General features: G+C 57.3%; 2 protein-coding genes across 8 annotated transcripts in view; one reads left to right on the top strand and one right to left on the bottom strand.

Annotated features, from left to right (window-relative positions):
* The window catches only part of ZNRF1 (zinc and ring finger 1), a 106,073-nt gene extending 97,157 nt beyond the window's left edge, over positions 1–8,916 (top strand). Inside the window, exons 3-5 of one of the 4 annotated variants that reach the window (XM_027076222.2) lie at positions 2,946–3,051; positions 4,690–4,781; positions 7,075–8,916. In XM_027076222.2, the coding sequence (XP_026932023.1) occupies positions 2,946–3,051; positions 4,690–4,747 (164 nt within the window). In that variant the 3' untranslated portion in view covers positions 4,748–4,781; positions 7,075–8,916. The other 3 variants (XM_027076220.2, XM_027076218.2, XM_027076221.2) reach the window with 3 other exon arrangements.
* A 773-nt stretch (positions 8,917–9,689) lies between these two features.
* LDHD (lactate dehydrogenase D) lies at positions 9,690–14,360 on the bottom strand. Of its 4 annotated transcripts, none has more exons than XM_027076215.2 (11): positions 14,208–14,360; positions 13,359–13,471; positions 12,987–13,128; positions 12,638–12,779; positions 12,342–12,501; positions 11,867–12,066; positions 11,645–11,773; positions 11,439–11,566; positions 10,770–10,860; positions 10,572–10,683; positions 9,690–10,485 (listed from the first exon to the last, which is right to left on the bottom strand). In XM_027076215.2, exons 1-11 carry the CDS (start codon positions 14,346–14,348, stop codon positions 10,320–10,322), a joined length of 1,524 nt encoding a protein of 507 aa, XP_026932016.2. In that variant the 5' UTR covers positions 14,349–14,360; the 3' UTR covers positions 9,690–10,319. The 4 variants fall into 4 exon arrangements, with proteins under 4 accessions (XP_026932016.2, XP_053067122.1, XP_026932018.1 ...); XM_053211147.1 differs by lacking the exon at positions 14,208–14,360 and adding an exon at positions 14,086–14,179; XM_027076217.2 differs by lacking the exon at positions 14,208–14,360 and adding an exon at positions 14,036–14,148.
* Between the last annotated feature and the right edge of the window lie 493 nt (positions 14,361–14,853).

The following is a 14,853-nucleotide window of genomic DNA, read 5'->3' as shown; positions in this document are numbered from 1 at the left end:
CAAGTGCACAGGGACTTCAGTATTGACCTGGTCCTATCTTAGGCTTTTTCCTCAGGGTTCTTGGTGGGGAGCTTTGAGGCACCTTAGCCTTCTAGGCCATGAAGAATTCTTGTTTTGAGGGCACCTCAGTGGCTTAGTTAAGCATCCGACTCTTGATCTGAGCTCAGGTCTTGATCTCAGAGTCATGAGGTCAAGCCCCTCATTGGGGTCTGCTCTGGGCATGAACGTACTTTTTAAAAAGGCGGTGGGGGCACCTGGTTGGCTCAATGGGTTAGGCAGCTGACTTCGGCTCAGGTCATGATCTCACGGTTCATGGGTTTGAGCCCCGTGTCGGGCTCTGTGCTGACAGCTCAGAGCCTGGAACCTGCTTCACATTCTGTGTTTCCATCTCTCTCTGTCCCTTCCCTGCTCACACTGTCTCTTAAAAATAAATTAAAAAAAAAAAAAAAAAAAAAAGAATCCTTGTTTTCTAGGCCCCACATGTTTTCCTTTCCACCAAAGTCATCAGAGAGCACACAAAAACAGGCGGAGGAGGGCACCAAGCAGAGGGTCCCAGGCCCTGCGCTGCCACTCCCAGGCCCCCATCTCAGGCAAGATGTTTGATTTCTCTGGCTTCTGTATCCTCCTTTGCAGAATGGAAATAACACACATGCCCTGCCTAGCTCATAAGGTTGTGAGGCTCAATTGAACACACACGTACAACCTCAGGATGTATCTCATTTGGTGGTGCTCAAGAACAATTACAATCTTTTAGTAGTGGGGAACTGATCCTGCTTCAGGCTCTTTCTTAACATCCATAACCTCACCCTCTCGGTATTTCTCTTGTGGTTTGGGAAACTTCTGAGTAACCTTTGCTTCCTTCATCTCTTGCACCTGCCTTCCAGATGTTAGAGTTAACCCAGGTTCTGTCTTCAGCCTTCTTAGATGTCAGTCAAATCTCTTTATCCCACATCTACACCCGTCACCCACGTCTCTCCTCTAAACCCCACATCTAGACTTAAATAGTCTCCCGGAGGTTTCATTAGTTTGTCCAAATGGAGATGCCCGGTCAGCATCCCCTACCCAGCTCTGAACTCACTTGTCCTGCCTGTCCTCCTCCTGGGTCCCCTCTCATAGTGACGAGCACCTGCCAGTTGCCTGGCTGCCCTGGTCAGCACACATCATTCCTCCCTTCGTGCCCCCGTGGCTAGTGCAGGCCCTGAATCCATTGCTCCTGCATTGCCGTGTCAGCCTCCGCAGTGGGCCCCCCATCTCTGGGCGCTCTCAGCCCCTTCTCCAGTGGTCAGCAGAGACCAGACATGATCAGACCGTGTCTCCAGGGCCTCCCAGTGAACCAGATGAAGCCTAGGCACCACAGCAGAACACGAGTCCGTCCCGAGGGAGTTGGTCCCACCTCCCCGTAAGACCCTGCGTCTCTCTGCAGAGGCCATAGCAAGCTTCCTGCGGTTCCCGATGCTCGGGTACTGTTCCCTTTGCCTGGGATGTCCTTCCCTGAACAGTCTCTGCCCTGATAAGGCAGGCATCTGCCATACCCTCACACCTGGGCCTGTGGGCATCGTCAGGCTTCCTAAAAATTCCCGTGCTGTTCGTTTCCATTTCTTGTCAGCCTCCCCTATGAGACTAGGACTTCGATCCTGGGACCGTGGCTTATTCACTGACTTGCCAGTGCCCAGAATGTCACAGAAATTTAATAAAGGGCTGCCGACTCAGCCATGGTGTCTCCCTATTCTGCCCAGGCCTTTCCAGCTGTGGCTGTGCTAGGGGCCTGTGGTGTGCGGTAGCTTCCTTCCATTCATTCTTTTCTGTGGGGGGCCTTTTTCTCCTTTTTAAATTGAATTGCACAACCTAGTAGCGTTCAGGACATTGACAGTGTTGTGCAACCATCATCTCCATCTAGTTACACACATTTTTGGAAGAAAACGCCTGGCACGATTGTACTTTCGTGAGGTATCTAAAATAGAGTCCTTCTCAAAGAGCCAGAGGATAGCGTGGCGGTCGCCAGGGGCTGAGGGATAGGGAGATGGGGCGTCGCCTTTCAGGGGGTGTGGAGTTTCAGTCGTGCCAGATGAAGAAGCTCTGGAAAGCTGGTGCACAGCATTGTGCCTCCAGTTAGCAACAGTGTAGTGCACACTTGAAAGTCTGTTAAGAGGGTAGATCTTGTGGTAAGTGTTCTTACCATCCAAAAGGGAGAAAAAGAAAACCCCTTACCCGTAAAAAAGCCACTCCCCATCCCCTCCTGCCCCAGCCCCTGATCTGCTTTTTGTCCACATTGGCCTGTCGTGCACATTTCATATAATGGAATCGTTCAGTAGGTGACTTTTTGTGTCTGGCTTCTCAGCACGGTGTTTTTGCAGCCTGTCCACATTGTGGCCTACCTTGGTTCTTTGCTCCTTTTCACGGCTGAGTAATATTCCATAGTGTAGATGGCCCACGTCTGTTTATCCACTGACCAGTTGGGCAGGGGGGGGAGGGGGGGGAGGGTTATAGGCTGATTCCACCTGTTGGCTGTTGTGCACTCACGAGTAGTTGCTGAGCACCTGTCTCTTCCGTTCCCTCTTGCCTCGTACCCGTCACCATGCTTTTCCAAACCAGAACTCCATGCGGCCCCTGGTCTGTGTGTCTGTCTGGGGGATGCTCCGTTCAGGGAAATAGTTTGCCTCTGCTATGTGCCTGTTCCCCTCCCAGCCCTTTTTAGCCTCCATTCTCTGCCCCTCATTTGGTGATTAATCCCATTTGTCTTCAGATAATTCATGTGCCGTGTGCGTGTCTTTTCTCTGCAGTACCTTCAGGTCAAGGCACCCTTGGTCTTCTGTGTCACCCACAGAGCCTTGCCCACTTCAGGGGACCCAGGCGGTCCCAACCAGCTCCTAGACCCCTGCCTGCCTTGCACCACCTGTCTGCTGGCGACTGACCCTCTCCCACTCTCCTCTGTCCTCCCCTTGCAGATGACGTGCTGACTAAAGACGCGGGTGAGTGTGTGATCTGCCTGGAGGAGCTGCTTCAGGGGGACACGATAGCCAGGCTGCCCTGCCTGTGCATTTATCACAAAAGGTACGAAAGGGTCGGCAGGGCCAGCTCAGCCCCATCCGAGACCCCAGAGGGCTCCTTCTGTGCAGGTGGGGGAGAGAAGGACGGACCCTCAGCACTAGCCATTCTGTCCCCTTTGGTTGCGGGATGACCTCTCCTCTGAGAGGGGTCGAAGCAGAGGCCCACAGATAGAAGGTCTGAACATGCCAAGTGTAGGGCAGAGCAGGTCTCTGGTCTGATGGCCTGGAGGGTGGGGGCTGACGGGGAGACCCGTGGAGCCCCACAGGTTGGAGGCACTTAGGACCCCACCTGGAAGGTTGATTCGCCATCCGTCTCCTTGAGCCTTATCTTCCTCCGCGGGCCCCTCTCCTCCACGGTGCGAGGACCGTCATCTGTGCCAGAGAGGCAACAGGGAGGGGTGTGCGAGCCGCCCCTGCACCCGCCCCTTCTCCCCAGAGGGCCAGAGGCAGGAATAGCCACTACCTGTGGGGCCATGGCACTGAAAGCTGCTATAATTAGCAGGGCTGAGATTTGTCCTCAGGCTCCAGTATGAGCCTCGTTCTTGTTTCCAGCTGGAAAGAAGACACCTCCTTACCCAAGACAGGAGGACGCTCTGTGCCATCTGCTCTCGGCTCCTTGAGTCCCAGAGCTTCTCCTGACACGCGGGCTTTTCCAAAGCCCGATTCACACGGCTGTTGGCCACGAGGTGGTTGTGGCGCCTGGCACCCAGACGTGGCCGGTTTATGAGAGGCTCCAGGTCGGGGTGGGGTGAGGGGGTGCTCTTGGCCTGGGCCCAGCACAGGTTGCTCCAGTGTCCCCAGAAGGCACCACTCAGAACCAGAAGATAGAAATCTTTGGCTCTGGGGGAGAATGATGCGAATTATCTACCTGGTTCCTGTCTTTGAAAATTACCCTATGTTGGTACATAAGTCAGAAAGCTGTTTTGGGCAATCTCTGTTACCTGTCTGGTTCAAATGGTCCTTTCTGTGAACATTGGACACCAGGGTTTCACTGTTAGCCTCCTGTCTGGCCCTCCCCAGCAATGTCCCTAAGCTGGAGGGCTGGGCCTCCCCTTCCCACTTCTCTGGAACAGGCTCCATGCCGTGTGCCCACCACAGCTGACCAAGCTCCGTAGAGCCTGGGGATCTCCTGAAGGTCCCACCAGGGAGGGAGCCTCAGGCTGTCCCTTTGATGGAAGAAGGGGTTCCCGGGACCCCAGTGCCCAGAGCAACGGCCAGCCTGCCGGGTCTTGGTTTCCATCTGCTTGTGCTTTAAGCCCGAGAGATGGTGGGCTCACTGTCCTGCCTGGCCCTCCAGCTCTCACCTTCCCCCTTGTAGCTGTTGCCTCTCTCGGGCCTCCATGTAGGCGAGGACTTGGTCCCTCTCAGGGCCACACTCGCCGTTTCCTGCCAGCACCCAGATCCACCCGATCCTGTACCCATCGTGCCAGGCTGATGCCTCAGGCTGAGCCAAGAGCCGTCCTGGTTCTCTCCTTCCTGCTTCAAAAAGTGGGTGTATGGGGACACGCTTGTTTTTCCCTGAGGCGCGAGCAAGTGAGATTTAGCAAATTCCTGATCAGAAGCCTGACCCTTGGAGAGCGCCCCGTAAGGAGTGGCTTGGTCCACGGGTAACATGTCTCCCCTTGCCACCTCCCTGCCTCAGTTGCATAGATTCGTGGTTTGAAGTGAACAGATCTTGTCCAGAACATCCTGCGGACTGACCCTGCTGGGCTCGCTTGCTGACTCCTCTCAAAGGTGAGCCTGTGGTTGGGGGTGCTCTGGGCTCAAGGCCGAGGCTCGAGTCACTCTGGGGCCTGGAGGTAGGGGAGCATCTCGTCAGTGGTTCTGTGGGGGGAGGTGATTCTCCAGGAAGGACAGGAAGTACAAACTCCCATGGTTATGAAGGGGAGCTTCAGCAGAACTAGGTTCTTTGGGAAGAGGCCAGTGTGTGCAGACATCTAGAGTGAATCTCCTTGAGGAAGGTTCAGAAAGACCCCCTCGGAAGGTGCCAGGTGGGAGGGGACCGACACTGGGTTCTCACCAGCCCCGCCTTGTGCGTGAGGGGTGGCCTGAGTCAGCCTGCATCTCGGGGTCTCTGCCTCTTCGGGGACAGGAGTGGACATCAGACTTACTAAACAAGACACCCTGTGGGACAGTGCCCTGTCCTCTGTGGTGCTCATCAGTGATCACCTTAACCGCTGTTCTTCTGCCCACAGGCCACCTCCCTCACGCTCACACACGCACACTGTGCCGCTCACACGCAGCCACACTCACACATACTCACACCCACATACTCTCGCCTACCCTCACATACTCATCAGCTTCCAGATGAATCAGCCACAGCAGGCCAGCACGACTACCTTTCCCTCCAGATGTGCACACGTGGTCCCCTGTATAACCATCCAGTCTGACTGTCCCTTTCTTCCCCAGGGCACCTTGCTTTTCTGCTGACCATCCTCGCCCGTCCCCCATCCCACCTGTCCCTTGCGAGTCCTGGGCTAGCACTTTCTTTTTTTCTGGCAAACAGACAAAAACCCCAGGGAAACCAAAACCCTGACTCCACCTCATCTCACATCCAAAGGTTTTGGGGCCTCTTTTCTTCTCTCTCTCTCCCTTGTTTTTGTTTGTTTTGTCTTCCTTTGTTCTTCATTAGGTTTATTTTATTTATTCCAAGTAAACTCCCAGAACAGCTGATGATGTCAGACAAATCAGGGACATTTGCTCTTTTTACCTTCCCCTCAAAAACTGAGGACACGGGGAGAAGAAAAAGCAAGGGTGAGAGTGAGGCAGAGGGACTGGGCCGGCGCCGGAGTGGGAGTCCAAATCCCGGCGTGACTTCTGGCTTCGGGCCCCGGAGCGGAACCACAGACGCCCGGCCAGCCTCGGCAGGATGCACGCGGCCGGCCTCGCCGACACGGCGCGACTTACGTGTTACGATCCACACAGGGACCGGCCAGCCCCCGTTCCCGAGAGGAGGCATCGGACACGGGCAGAGCTGAGCTGGGGACACCAGTGGGAACAGGGCACCCCTTCTGCACTGACTTCCAGAGAATGGTTCTCCTTTTCTCCCTGAGGACACCAAATGGATGAGAGCGAGTTTGAGAGAAGAAAGAATCAACCACCATCCTTCCCCTCACCCCTCATCCCAGGAGGGAAAGGGCATTTTCTTTTTCACCTTTGAAAGGCGTTGTGGGTCTGTCTAAAGTGTTTACAAAAAAAAAAAAAAATTATAAAAAAAAAAGTCTAGTGTCGACTGGTGTTTTCCCTCGTGATGTTTACAGATTGCTGTCTGCTGCCCAGCTAGAACCCACTCAGTGACAGAACCGAGCATGGCCACACGCCCCGATGGCCCAGGAGCAGGCACACGTGGCCTCCTCCCATGCCCGGCGCCCCCATCGGCCCTCTCCATCACCAACCACTCTGCCTTGGGTATTTTTGGGTTTTTTTTTTTTTCCTCTATTCTTCTGGCTTGGTTTTGCACATTTCTCCCCCAGGACCCTGATATGTAACTTTATTGCCAAAAAAAACAACCCGTCAAGGACCTACTCCTCTCCTTTTCCTTTTCTTCTTCCTCCCTCCCCTCCTGGTTCTGGTCAGTTCAGAGGATTTAACAATCACAAGTGTCCTGCAAAAATGCCTGAACATTTTTCTTAGACCCTTGTGGATTTTTTTTTTCCAGAAAACTTAAACAGACAAAAGACTTATTAAAGGAATATGTACAGTTACCCCTGTTTTCAGGCACTCTGTTTGAGAACATTTTAGCCATTGATGTTCACACGTGGCATCAGCCCATGCAAGATAGGTTTCTGTATTTATATATTAAAATACAAAAAAAAAAAAACCTTATAAAATGTTTAAAAAAAATGTTCAAAGCTTGGAGAAAAAGCTTTCTTCATTAGTCAAGGTGTTTTGATATGGTATTAAAATGTCTAATAAAAGATGCACTGTGTGACTTTATTTTACTGAGGTAATTGTTACACGACCAGGAAATGGGGCTTGAAGGCCTGTCCCCCGCTCCCTCACCTACATCCTTAGCAACTTCCTCCAGGCTTGGCGCTGCAGGCGAGTGAAGTGGTCCTCAGAGCAGTCATGCCTGGGCAGGGGGACCTGGCAGGTCACACCCGAGTCCTTCAGATTTACTGACCCTCCCAAGCATCATGGAGTCCATCTGCCATCACCTGTGGCGTGGCTGTGACAGAACTCTTCAGGAAGGATCTTCGGGGGCAGAGATCGCACAGCCAGCGGAGGCTGCAAGGATGCGGATTCCTCCAGGTATTGGCCCAACCCCCTCACTCCCCCACCCCCACCCCTGCCTTCCTTCATCCTCCGCTCCCCGTCCCACGTCCTGTCCTGCCCTGCCTGTTGCTCAGTCTACATCTCAGTGCTGACTCATGGGCATGCTTCATTGAGGCCCAGAAAGAGGCCCTGTTTGGGGCCGAGCCAGCTCAGAGCCCTTGAACTGGAACCAGCCACTCAGGGCTCACAAGAGTTGGCACACCTAAAGCCGGGCGGGAAGCTCAGGGCAGGGGGAGTGGCGCATGCCCAGCCTCTGTCCCCGGGCCAGACCAGCTCCTGGAGCAGCATTCCGGAGCCTCCTGCAGAGCCTGTGAAGGAAAACTCCGGAGGGAGATGCCTCAAGCTTCTCTGCTCCAACCCCTCCTCGGGCCCCTCTTGTGCTCGGCGGGCTGTCCAACATCTGTCAGATGCTTCCTAAAGCACCTACTCTGGGCAGGGGCCTTGCGGGCCAGGGGGCAAACGTGAACTGGGGCACAGGCACGCTCAGCACATTCGGAAACGCCAAAGAAGACCTTGTGGGTCTGAGCCTGGGCCTTAGCATCATGGTGGGGACCCCGGGGACCGACCGTCGCTACGGTGACAAGAACATGAGCTCCAAACGGTCTGCGTGTGGGCTCCTCTGTTGGGCAGAATGATCTCAGAGAAACAACTTTGTTCTTCTGAACTTCAGTTTCAATCACATGTGAGTGGGGACAGTCACACAGCTGGGAGGTGACCGTGAGGGTCAGAGAATGTGCCCGGAAGCCCCTGGCACATGCGTAGTAGGCTCCCTCATAGCTCTGTCATCGCAGAGAGCACTGTTCTCTTCACAGCACCTCCCGCTTCTGCCTGGCAACTGTGTCTCCCTGTTCTAAATTTAATTCCTCCAGCAAAGCCGGCCCCGAAGATCTCCTTGCCTGACCCCTGGGCCTGTAGGCAGAGGCCTTTATGACCACCTTGGTGGCTTGGCCCTGGGTGAGCCAAACGGTCGGTCGTGACCCAGTGGGGCAGGCTGGAGCCCACGCCGGGCGGGCCCTATTCCAGGCTCCCGGGGCTGGTGCCTGTCCCCACCCCCCAGTGACTTCCACTCCCACCCGGCACATGGCAGCCCTCTGCTGGCTGCACTGGCCTCCAGAATTCACCCGGATTGCAGGCCCCTCGGGCGGGGGTGGAACAGGCTAGTCCCAGCTTCCCAGGTAGGCCTGGTCTCTGTCATGCTCCTTCCGGGCCGCTGTCTCTCTTTCTGGGCGGGCAGGGAGTCAGCTGGAATCTCAAGGTGACTTCCATCCCCCTCTCTCTGCTAAGGGCTCAGCACGCTTTGGAGGGGGGAGGGGGGCTTCCCGGGCAGTTGCACCTTACTAAGACCATCTAGTAGCCCTTCAACGGTGTTGAGGTTTTTAAGAGAAAGTCCTTATGCTTAGGAGATAGGTGCTGAATTCTGCAGGTAAATGGTGCCAAGAAGTGTGTAACTCCACTCCAGATGGCTCTCCAGAAAGTACACACACAAAGAAAATAAGGCAAAAATAGTCACTTGAATCTTCAGGGGCTGGTATTTCAGTGAACAGTGTGTTTGTTCTTTCATCAAAGTAGATCTCTGCCCAGTAAGGGGAGAAGCCTCCATTGCAGGCTTCTCCCCTGGGCTTGGGGGTGAGGCAGTCCATTTGCAGGGCGGGGGGGTGGGGGTGGGTACTAGAGAGCTGTTTGTCCAGAATGCATGCAGCTAACACTTAGGTAGTTCCTGTACCGGGGTGGTTTGGGGAGAGGCAATGAGGCTTGCCCCCACACCAGCCCTTGGCACAGTGCTCACAGCCCAGGGCTAGAAATGTCACGGAGGAGCAAATGGGGCTCAGTCCAGTGAGGAGGGGCTTCTGAGAATCATGCTGGGCTGAGGAGTCCCAGAAGGGCAGCCTCTGCCCAGAGCCTAGACAGCTGATGGGGAAAGGTGGGAGGGGCCTGTGGGGTGGAGGCAGGGAAGGAGCTCAGTGGTGGCTCAGGAGAGTAGGGGTGAGGTGAGATGGAGAGTCCCACTGGTTTCCCTGCTTTGCTCATCTTTATTCAGAGGCCAAGTCCAAGGGGGTGAGGGAGATGGGCCCACATGATAAGCTCCTGGGATGGGATTTAGAGATTGGCTTCTGGGACACCAAGCCTCCCCCCACCTCAACCTGGGGAAGTAGGGGTACCCAGGGCAGAGAGCTGTAGGCCCTGGACAGGGGAGTCCTGGGTGCCTCTGCCCAGAGCAGATGCCATGGTGGTGGGCGCCCTCTTGTGGGCTTGGGAACAACTGAAGTACACGGACTGAGTGGTCTCACCAGGAATCCCCAGGGTGGGCAGATCTGACTTTGGGGGTGGGGGGAAGCTAGTAATGTAATACACCACACCATAGAGAAGTATAATACAAGCAGAATAATTTCACTTCCATTTCCATTGATTGGCAACAGCCGCTTGAAGAACATGTTCAGAATGTTCTTGGGCCCGGTCCAGGCTCATGGTGACCATGGGCAAATCCTCGGGCTCTCGGCTTCTCACAAACAGCAGTTGGGACAGGGACCTGGGTCCCTGAAAGCAACCTTCTGTAGCCTAAGCACCATCCCCTCCCCAGGCTGCAGTAAGTCCAAGGACAGGCCCAGAATGAGGGCTGAGGATATCACTGGCCACAGGACAGAGAACCTGACGGGGGTGGGAGGGAGGCGGGCACAGGAGGCCATGCATAGGGGCTGCCTGCTCATCTCCACACTGCTGCAAATGGGGCTCTGGTTTGCTTTAGGGGCCCAGGGAAGCCTATCAACGTAGAGTGGGGGATCCCTTCCCACGCCAGGAAAGGAGTGTTCCTGTCACCAGGCACGTGGAGTCAGGCTAAGGGAGCTGGCCCCCAGCAGCAGCGAGGCTCAGACCAAGGGGAAGGCAGGCAAGCCCCCTGCAGTTCTGGGCAGAGGCGGAACTGTTCTGTGGCAAGAAGAAAGCTTCCAGAACAGGAGGTTCCACTGTCTGGGGGCTTGTGGGCCAAGTGCTTTCAGGCCCTCACAGCACCTTGCCTGGGTTCATGAGGCCTCGGGGATCCAGCATGGCCTTCAGCCGCCGCATGGTCTCCATGCCCACGGCACCTACCTCCTCCTGTAGCAGCTGGCGCTTGCCCAGCCCAATGCCATGTTCCCCAGTACATGTCCCATGGAGTGCCAGTGCCCGCCTGGGAGCAGGGGGAGGTGGCAATGAAATTCTCAGCAGTGTTCCTCCCACCACCTCCCAGCCGCCCTCCCTGGGCTTTGCTCTCACCTGCCCAGCAGTTCTGAAAAGGCCTTGACCCTGTGGAGCTCCTCGGGGTCCTCTGGGTCCACCAGCAGGAGGCAGTGGAAATTGCCATCACCCACGTGTCCAAGGATGGCTCCTGGGGGCCCAGACGACAGAGCTGCTGCCCCGGGCCAGCCCTCCCGCTACCCACCCCCACGGCGCTCCAGCAGCGGGCACGCGGACCTGTGAGTCCCTGGGCCTTCAGGTCCTCCTTGGTCTGCACCAGGATCTCTGGCAGCCGGGAGATGGGCACGCACACGTCGGTAGAATAGCCCTAGGTTGGGGCAGGTTTGTGAGGTTCTCCACGCCCCCACCCCCTGCTGGCTCAGAGGTAAGAGGTCATTGTGGTCAAGGCTAAGAACGGCCTCACCCACAAAAACTGTTTTTGTCTAGGTCTGTACCACCAGACAGCTGGCCAGAGGGGGCTCTCTGCCCTGCCTGCAGAGGCTTTCACAGCCCTCCCCTCCGATCCCCGCCTGGCCCCATATGCAGGACCCCCAGCTGCCCACACCGCCTAGTCTGCACTCCAGCTCCCGGAGCCCAGCCTCCCCTTGCTGTCGGCTGACACCTTCCGCGTCATCATCTTTCTCCAGGCGGCTTCTGTTCCGTGTTCACAAACCCTAAGCGCACCCTCTCTGTGCCTGTGCCCAGGGCCATGCTCAGGTGGGGGTTCCCTCTGGAGGGTCTGGCAGACAACTACTCTCCCACTGGACAGTGTCTGAGTAGCAGCTGGGTTGGGGCACTCCTGCCCCCTGTGGGTCTCAGCCTGCTGCTCTGGACAGCAGTGCGGTGGGCCGAGCACAGGGTGCTGGCCCGGCCTGCGGGTGCCGCCTCCACCCCAGCCCAGCTCACCTTGTAGCCCGGCCGCAGGGCCAGCACTGCGTACCAGGCACTGTGCCGCGCTGCCCAGAGCCGGCTGCGCTCCTCAGCCTCCTTGGCCGACGAGAAGTGGAAGGCTCCATTGTCCTGGGTGATCTCCTCTGCGGGGGGAGGCAGGTTGACACGCGACCTTACTCGGGACCAGCCTGTGCCCTCCACCCCACAGCACCCCAGCACACCTGCTCGCTGTAGCTGCTCGGCCAGGACCTGCTCAGAACCATGGAACTCGAGGAAGAGAGTGGGCGCCACGGAGCAGTTCAGCTGGCTGTGCTTGTTGCAGGCATCCATCGTGACGTCATCCAGAAACTCTGGGGCCAAGGAGAGGGCAGGTGAGCTGAAGCCCAGACTTCAAGAGGGACCTCTTCCAGGGAGCCCACCCAGACTGCTCAGTCCCGGCTCACCAATGCGGGCCACGGGCACCGCAGCCTGGAGGATGTGAACAGTGCTGTCCACGGCTGCCTGGACACTGGGGAATGCACAGGTGGCGACCACTGTGGCCTCAGGGGCAGGATGCAGACGCAGAGTGGCAGCTGTGATGAGTCCTAGTGTCCCCTCAGAGCCCACAAAGAGCCCTGTGAGGTTGTAGCCAGCTGCGCTCTTCCTGGACCCCGGGGACACACAAGGTAGGTGAGTGGCCAGGGCCTGAGACGATCGGTTTCCAGCCCCAAGCCTGGTCTGGAAGCCCAGCACTGTCCCCCAGGCCCCTGCCAGGTAGGGAGCCGGCCCAGCCTGCCAGCAAGGCAGATGTTCTTTTGCACAGCCCTAATTGGTGCAGGAAACCTTCAACCGTGGCCCATGCGACAGGAGTTTCAGACCCCTCAGAAGCCTGGCCCACCAATCCAGGAGGCCCCATTGCCATGCGTAGAAGACGCTCACCGGAAATGACGGCCTAGGCCTGCGGTATGAAGCAGCTCACCACCAGGCAGCACCACCTCCAGGTTCAGCACATTCTCCCGCATGGTGCCATAGCGCACGGCATTGGTGCCCGAGGCCCCAGTGGCCACCATGCCACAGAGAGAGGCATCTGCACCTGGGTCTGGAGGGCAGAGTGCAGGCAGAATGCAGCCTGGGACAGGCGCCCAGGGACAGAAGAGTTCCCTCAAACCCTAGAAACAGCACCGCCACCAGGGAGCCCTCAGGGGCCCGGGGAAGGGCTTCAAGTTTCAGCCTACCCACAGGAAACCAGAGGCCGCTGTCCCGCAGACGGGTGTTGAGAGCTTTGTGGGTGACACCTGGCTCCACCACCACAGAGAAGTCTTCCAGATGCAGCTCCAGGATTTTGTCCATGTGGGTCAGGTTGATGCAGACACCGCCCTGACAGGAGGGAGGCCAAGGGGAAGTCGACCTCGGACTTCCCTGGGCCAGGCCACCTTCCACAGGACCCCATCTCAAGGCTGACTTCCGGGCACTCAGACCAGAGCCCGGGGATTGCAGGTAAGGCAGGCTGGAGGCAGCCGCAAAGGTGACAAGGGAGAGAGAGCCAGAGCCCAGGGAGGGGATGGGTGGAGGGGACCTGCATACCTGCACCGCACAGACTCCACCCTCAAGCCCAGTGCCCGTGCCAAATGGGATGATGGGCACTCCTTGGCTGTAGCACAGGGCGGCCAGCTGGCTGACCTGCTCCACATTCTGAGGCCACACCACGGCGTCTGGAGGTTGGCACCTAGAACAAGACGCTCAGCAACTTCGAGGAGTGTGGTACCCTCTGGTCCTGCTCACATCCAAGGAGCCCAGAGGCATCACAGGGCCTGGGGCTGCACAGTGGGTGAGGGATGGGTGTGGAGAAGAGGTAAAGAATGCCAGACCCCCCCAAAAACAGATGGGTGGGGGAGAAGACAGCCCGGGACTCTCACTCCCAGCCCGGGGCTCTGATAGGGGAAGGGGCCCCCACACCTGTGCATGGACTCGTCATGACCATGCTGCTCACGGACGGCGACAGCGGTGGACACATGGGAGCTCCCCACAACTGCCTTCAGAGCCTCCACAAAGCCCTTGCTGAGCTGACCCTGCAGGGAAGACACACGCAGTCAAGAGTCACTCAGAGACACCTGGGCCCACAGCCCTGCCCCTGTGGCGGTCCGGGAGTGGAGGAGGGGCTGCCAGCACCTCTGGCAAACCCCCCCCCGCCCCACCCCCCACTGACACCACCCCAGGGTCAGCACAGCTTGGCCTTGCCAGTGGGCCCCCTGGAAGCAAACCCACTCTACAGGAGTGCCCCTTTCCAAACAGAACCATCGGGCTCCACGTTTCACTTGGGAAAAAACCCCCTGGGTAAAAATAGGAACCAGATTCACTGTACAGAAAGGAGCATCACAGGGTTCCATAACGCAGTCAGCCCTGCCTTGGCCTGGAAAGGTTACTTACGTCTGCCCTTCCTCCAAAACTGCCCCAGGCACACCAGTGGATGCGGAAGGACGGGAAGGAAAAACTCCACAGCCTGTCAACTGAGGCGCCCCCAGCCCCACATAGTCCTCTCCTCCCAGGCATTGTTTCAGATGTGTCTACGTTCGGGAGCCTCAAAGAGGGCGCCCTGGAGCCCACAAGCTTTTCATTTTACATCCCCACTCCACCTGTGGCAGCTGTGGGGTCCTCGGTTAGGCTCGGCTCGCTCAACACCGACCTTTGGCACAGGGTGAGCCCGGTGATCCTCTGCTCAAGGTCACAGGGTGCTGGTGCAGCACGAAGCCTGGTATAAACCTGGTATCTGACCCACCCACCCGTAGCGGGCTTCCCCCCACCTACCTGCGTCCCCCTGGTCCCCCTGGAGCAGTAGCCCCTCCAGGGGAACAGCCCCCAGGTCGCCGCAGCCCGGAGCAGATTGGCCATAGCTGGGCAGCAGCCAGAGGGGCGTGGGCACTGAGGCCACCCCAGCGCCCAGCGCATTGGCTGTGCAGGGGGGGGGGGGGGCCGGGGGACTGCTTAAGGTGATCCGGCCTTAAGGTGGCCCTGCCAGACCTTGCTAGTCAGGTGTGGCAGCAGGCACATATCAGTACTTCCAAAGGAGAGGTGAGGCTTAGCTAACACACAACAGGAGAGGATAGCAACCTCTCTCTGGCTTAAAGCTCTGCTGTGGCTTCCCTTGGGCTTTCCAACAAAGGCAGACCGCTTGCTATGGCCTTAAAGGTCTTGCTGGTTCCTGCTGCTGACCTCTTCATCTTTCCACTTCTTTCCAGTCTCCTCTTTGGCCTCTGAGTTCCAGCTTCCTTTAGGGTTCCTATATCCCCTGAGCTCCGCTGACTCAGCTCAGGGCCTTGACACACACCCTCCCTCTCCCTTACCCTGCAAGTCTGGAAGTCTCAGCCAGTGCCACAGTTAGAGGAGGCTTTGAGCAGGGCCGTGAGGAGGGAAGTGGGGTCTCCCGTCAGGAATGGGGAGGGCATGGAATAGG

This window comes from Acinonyx jubatus, chromosome E2, assembly GCF_027475565.1.
Source record: "Acinonyx jubatus isolate Ajub_Pintada_27869175 chromosome E2, VMU_Ajub_asm_v1.0, whole genome shotgun sequence".
In the NCBI taxonomy this organism is placed as follows: domain Eukaryota; kingdom Metazoa; phylum Chordata; class Mammalia; order Carnivora; family Felidae; genus Acinonyx; species Acinonyx jubatus.
The sequence above is the reverse complement of the archived record's forward strand: the minus strand, read 5'-3'. Positions and strand labels throughout refer to the sequence as shown.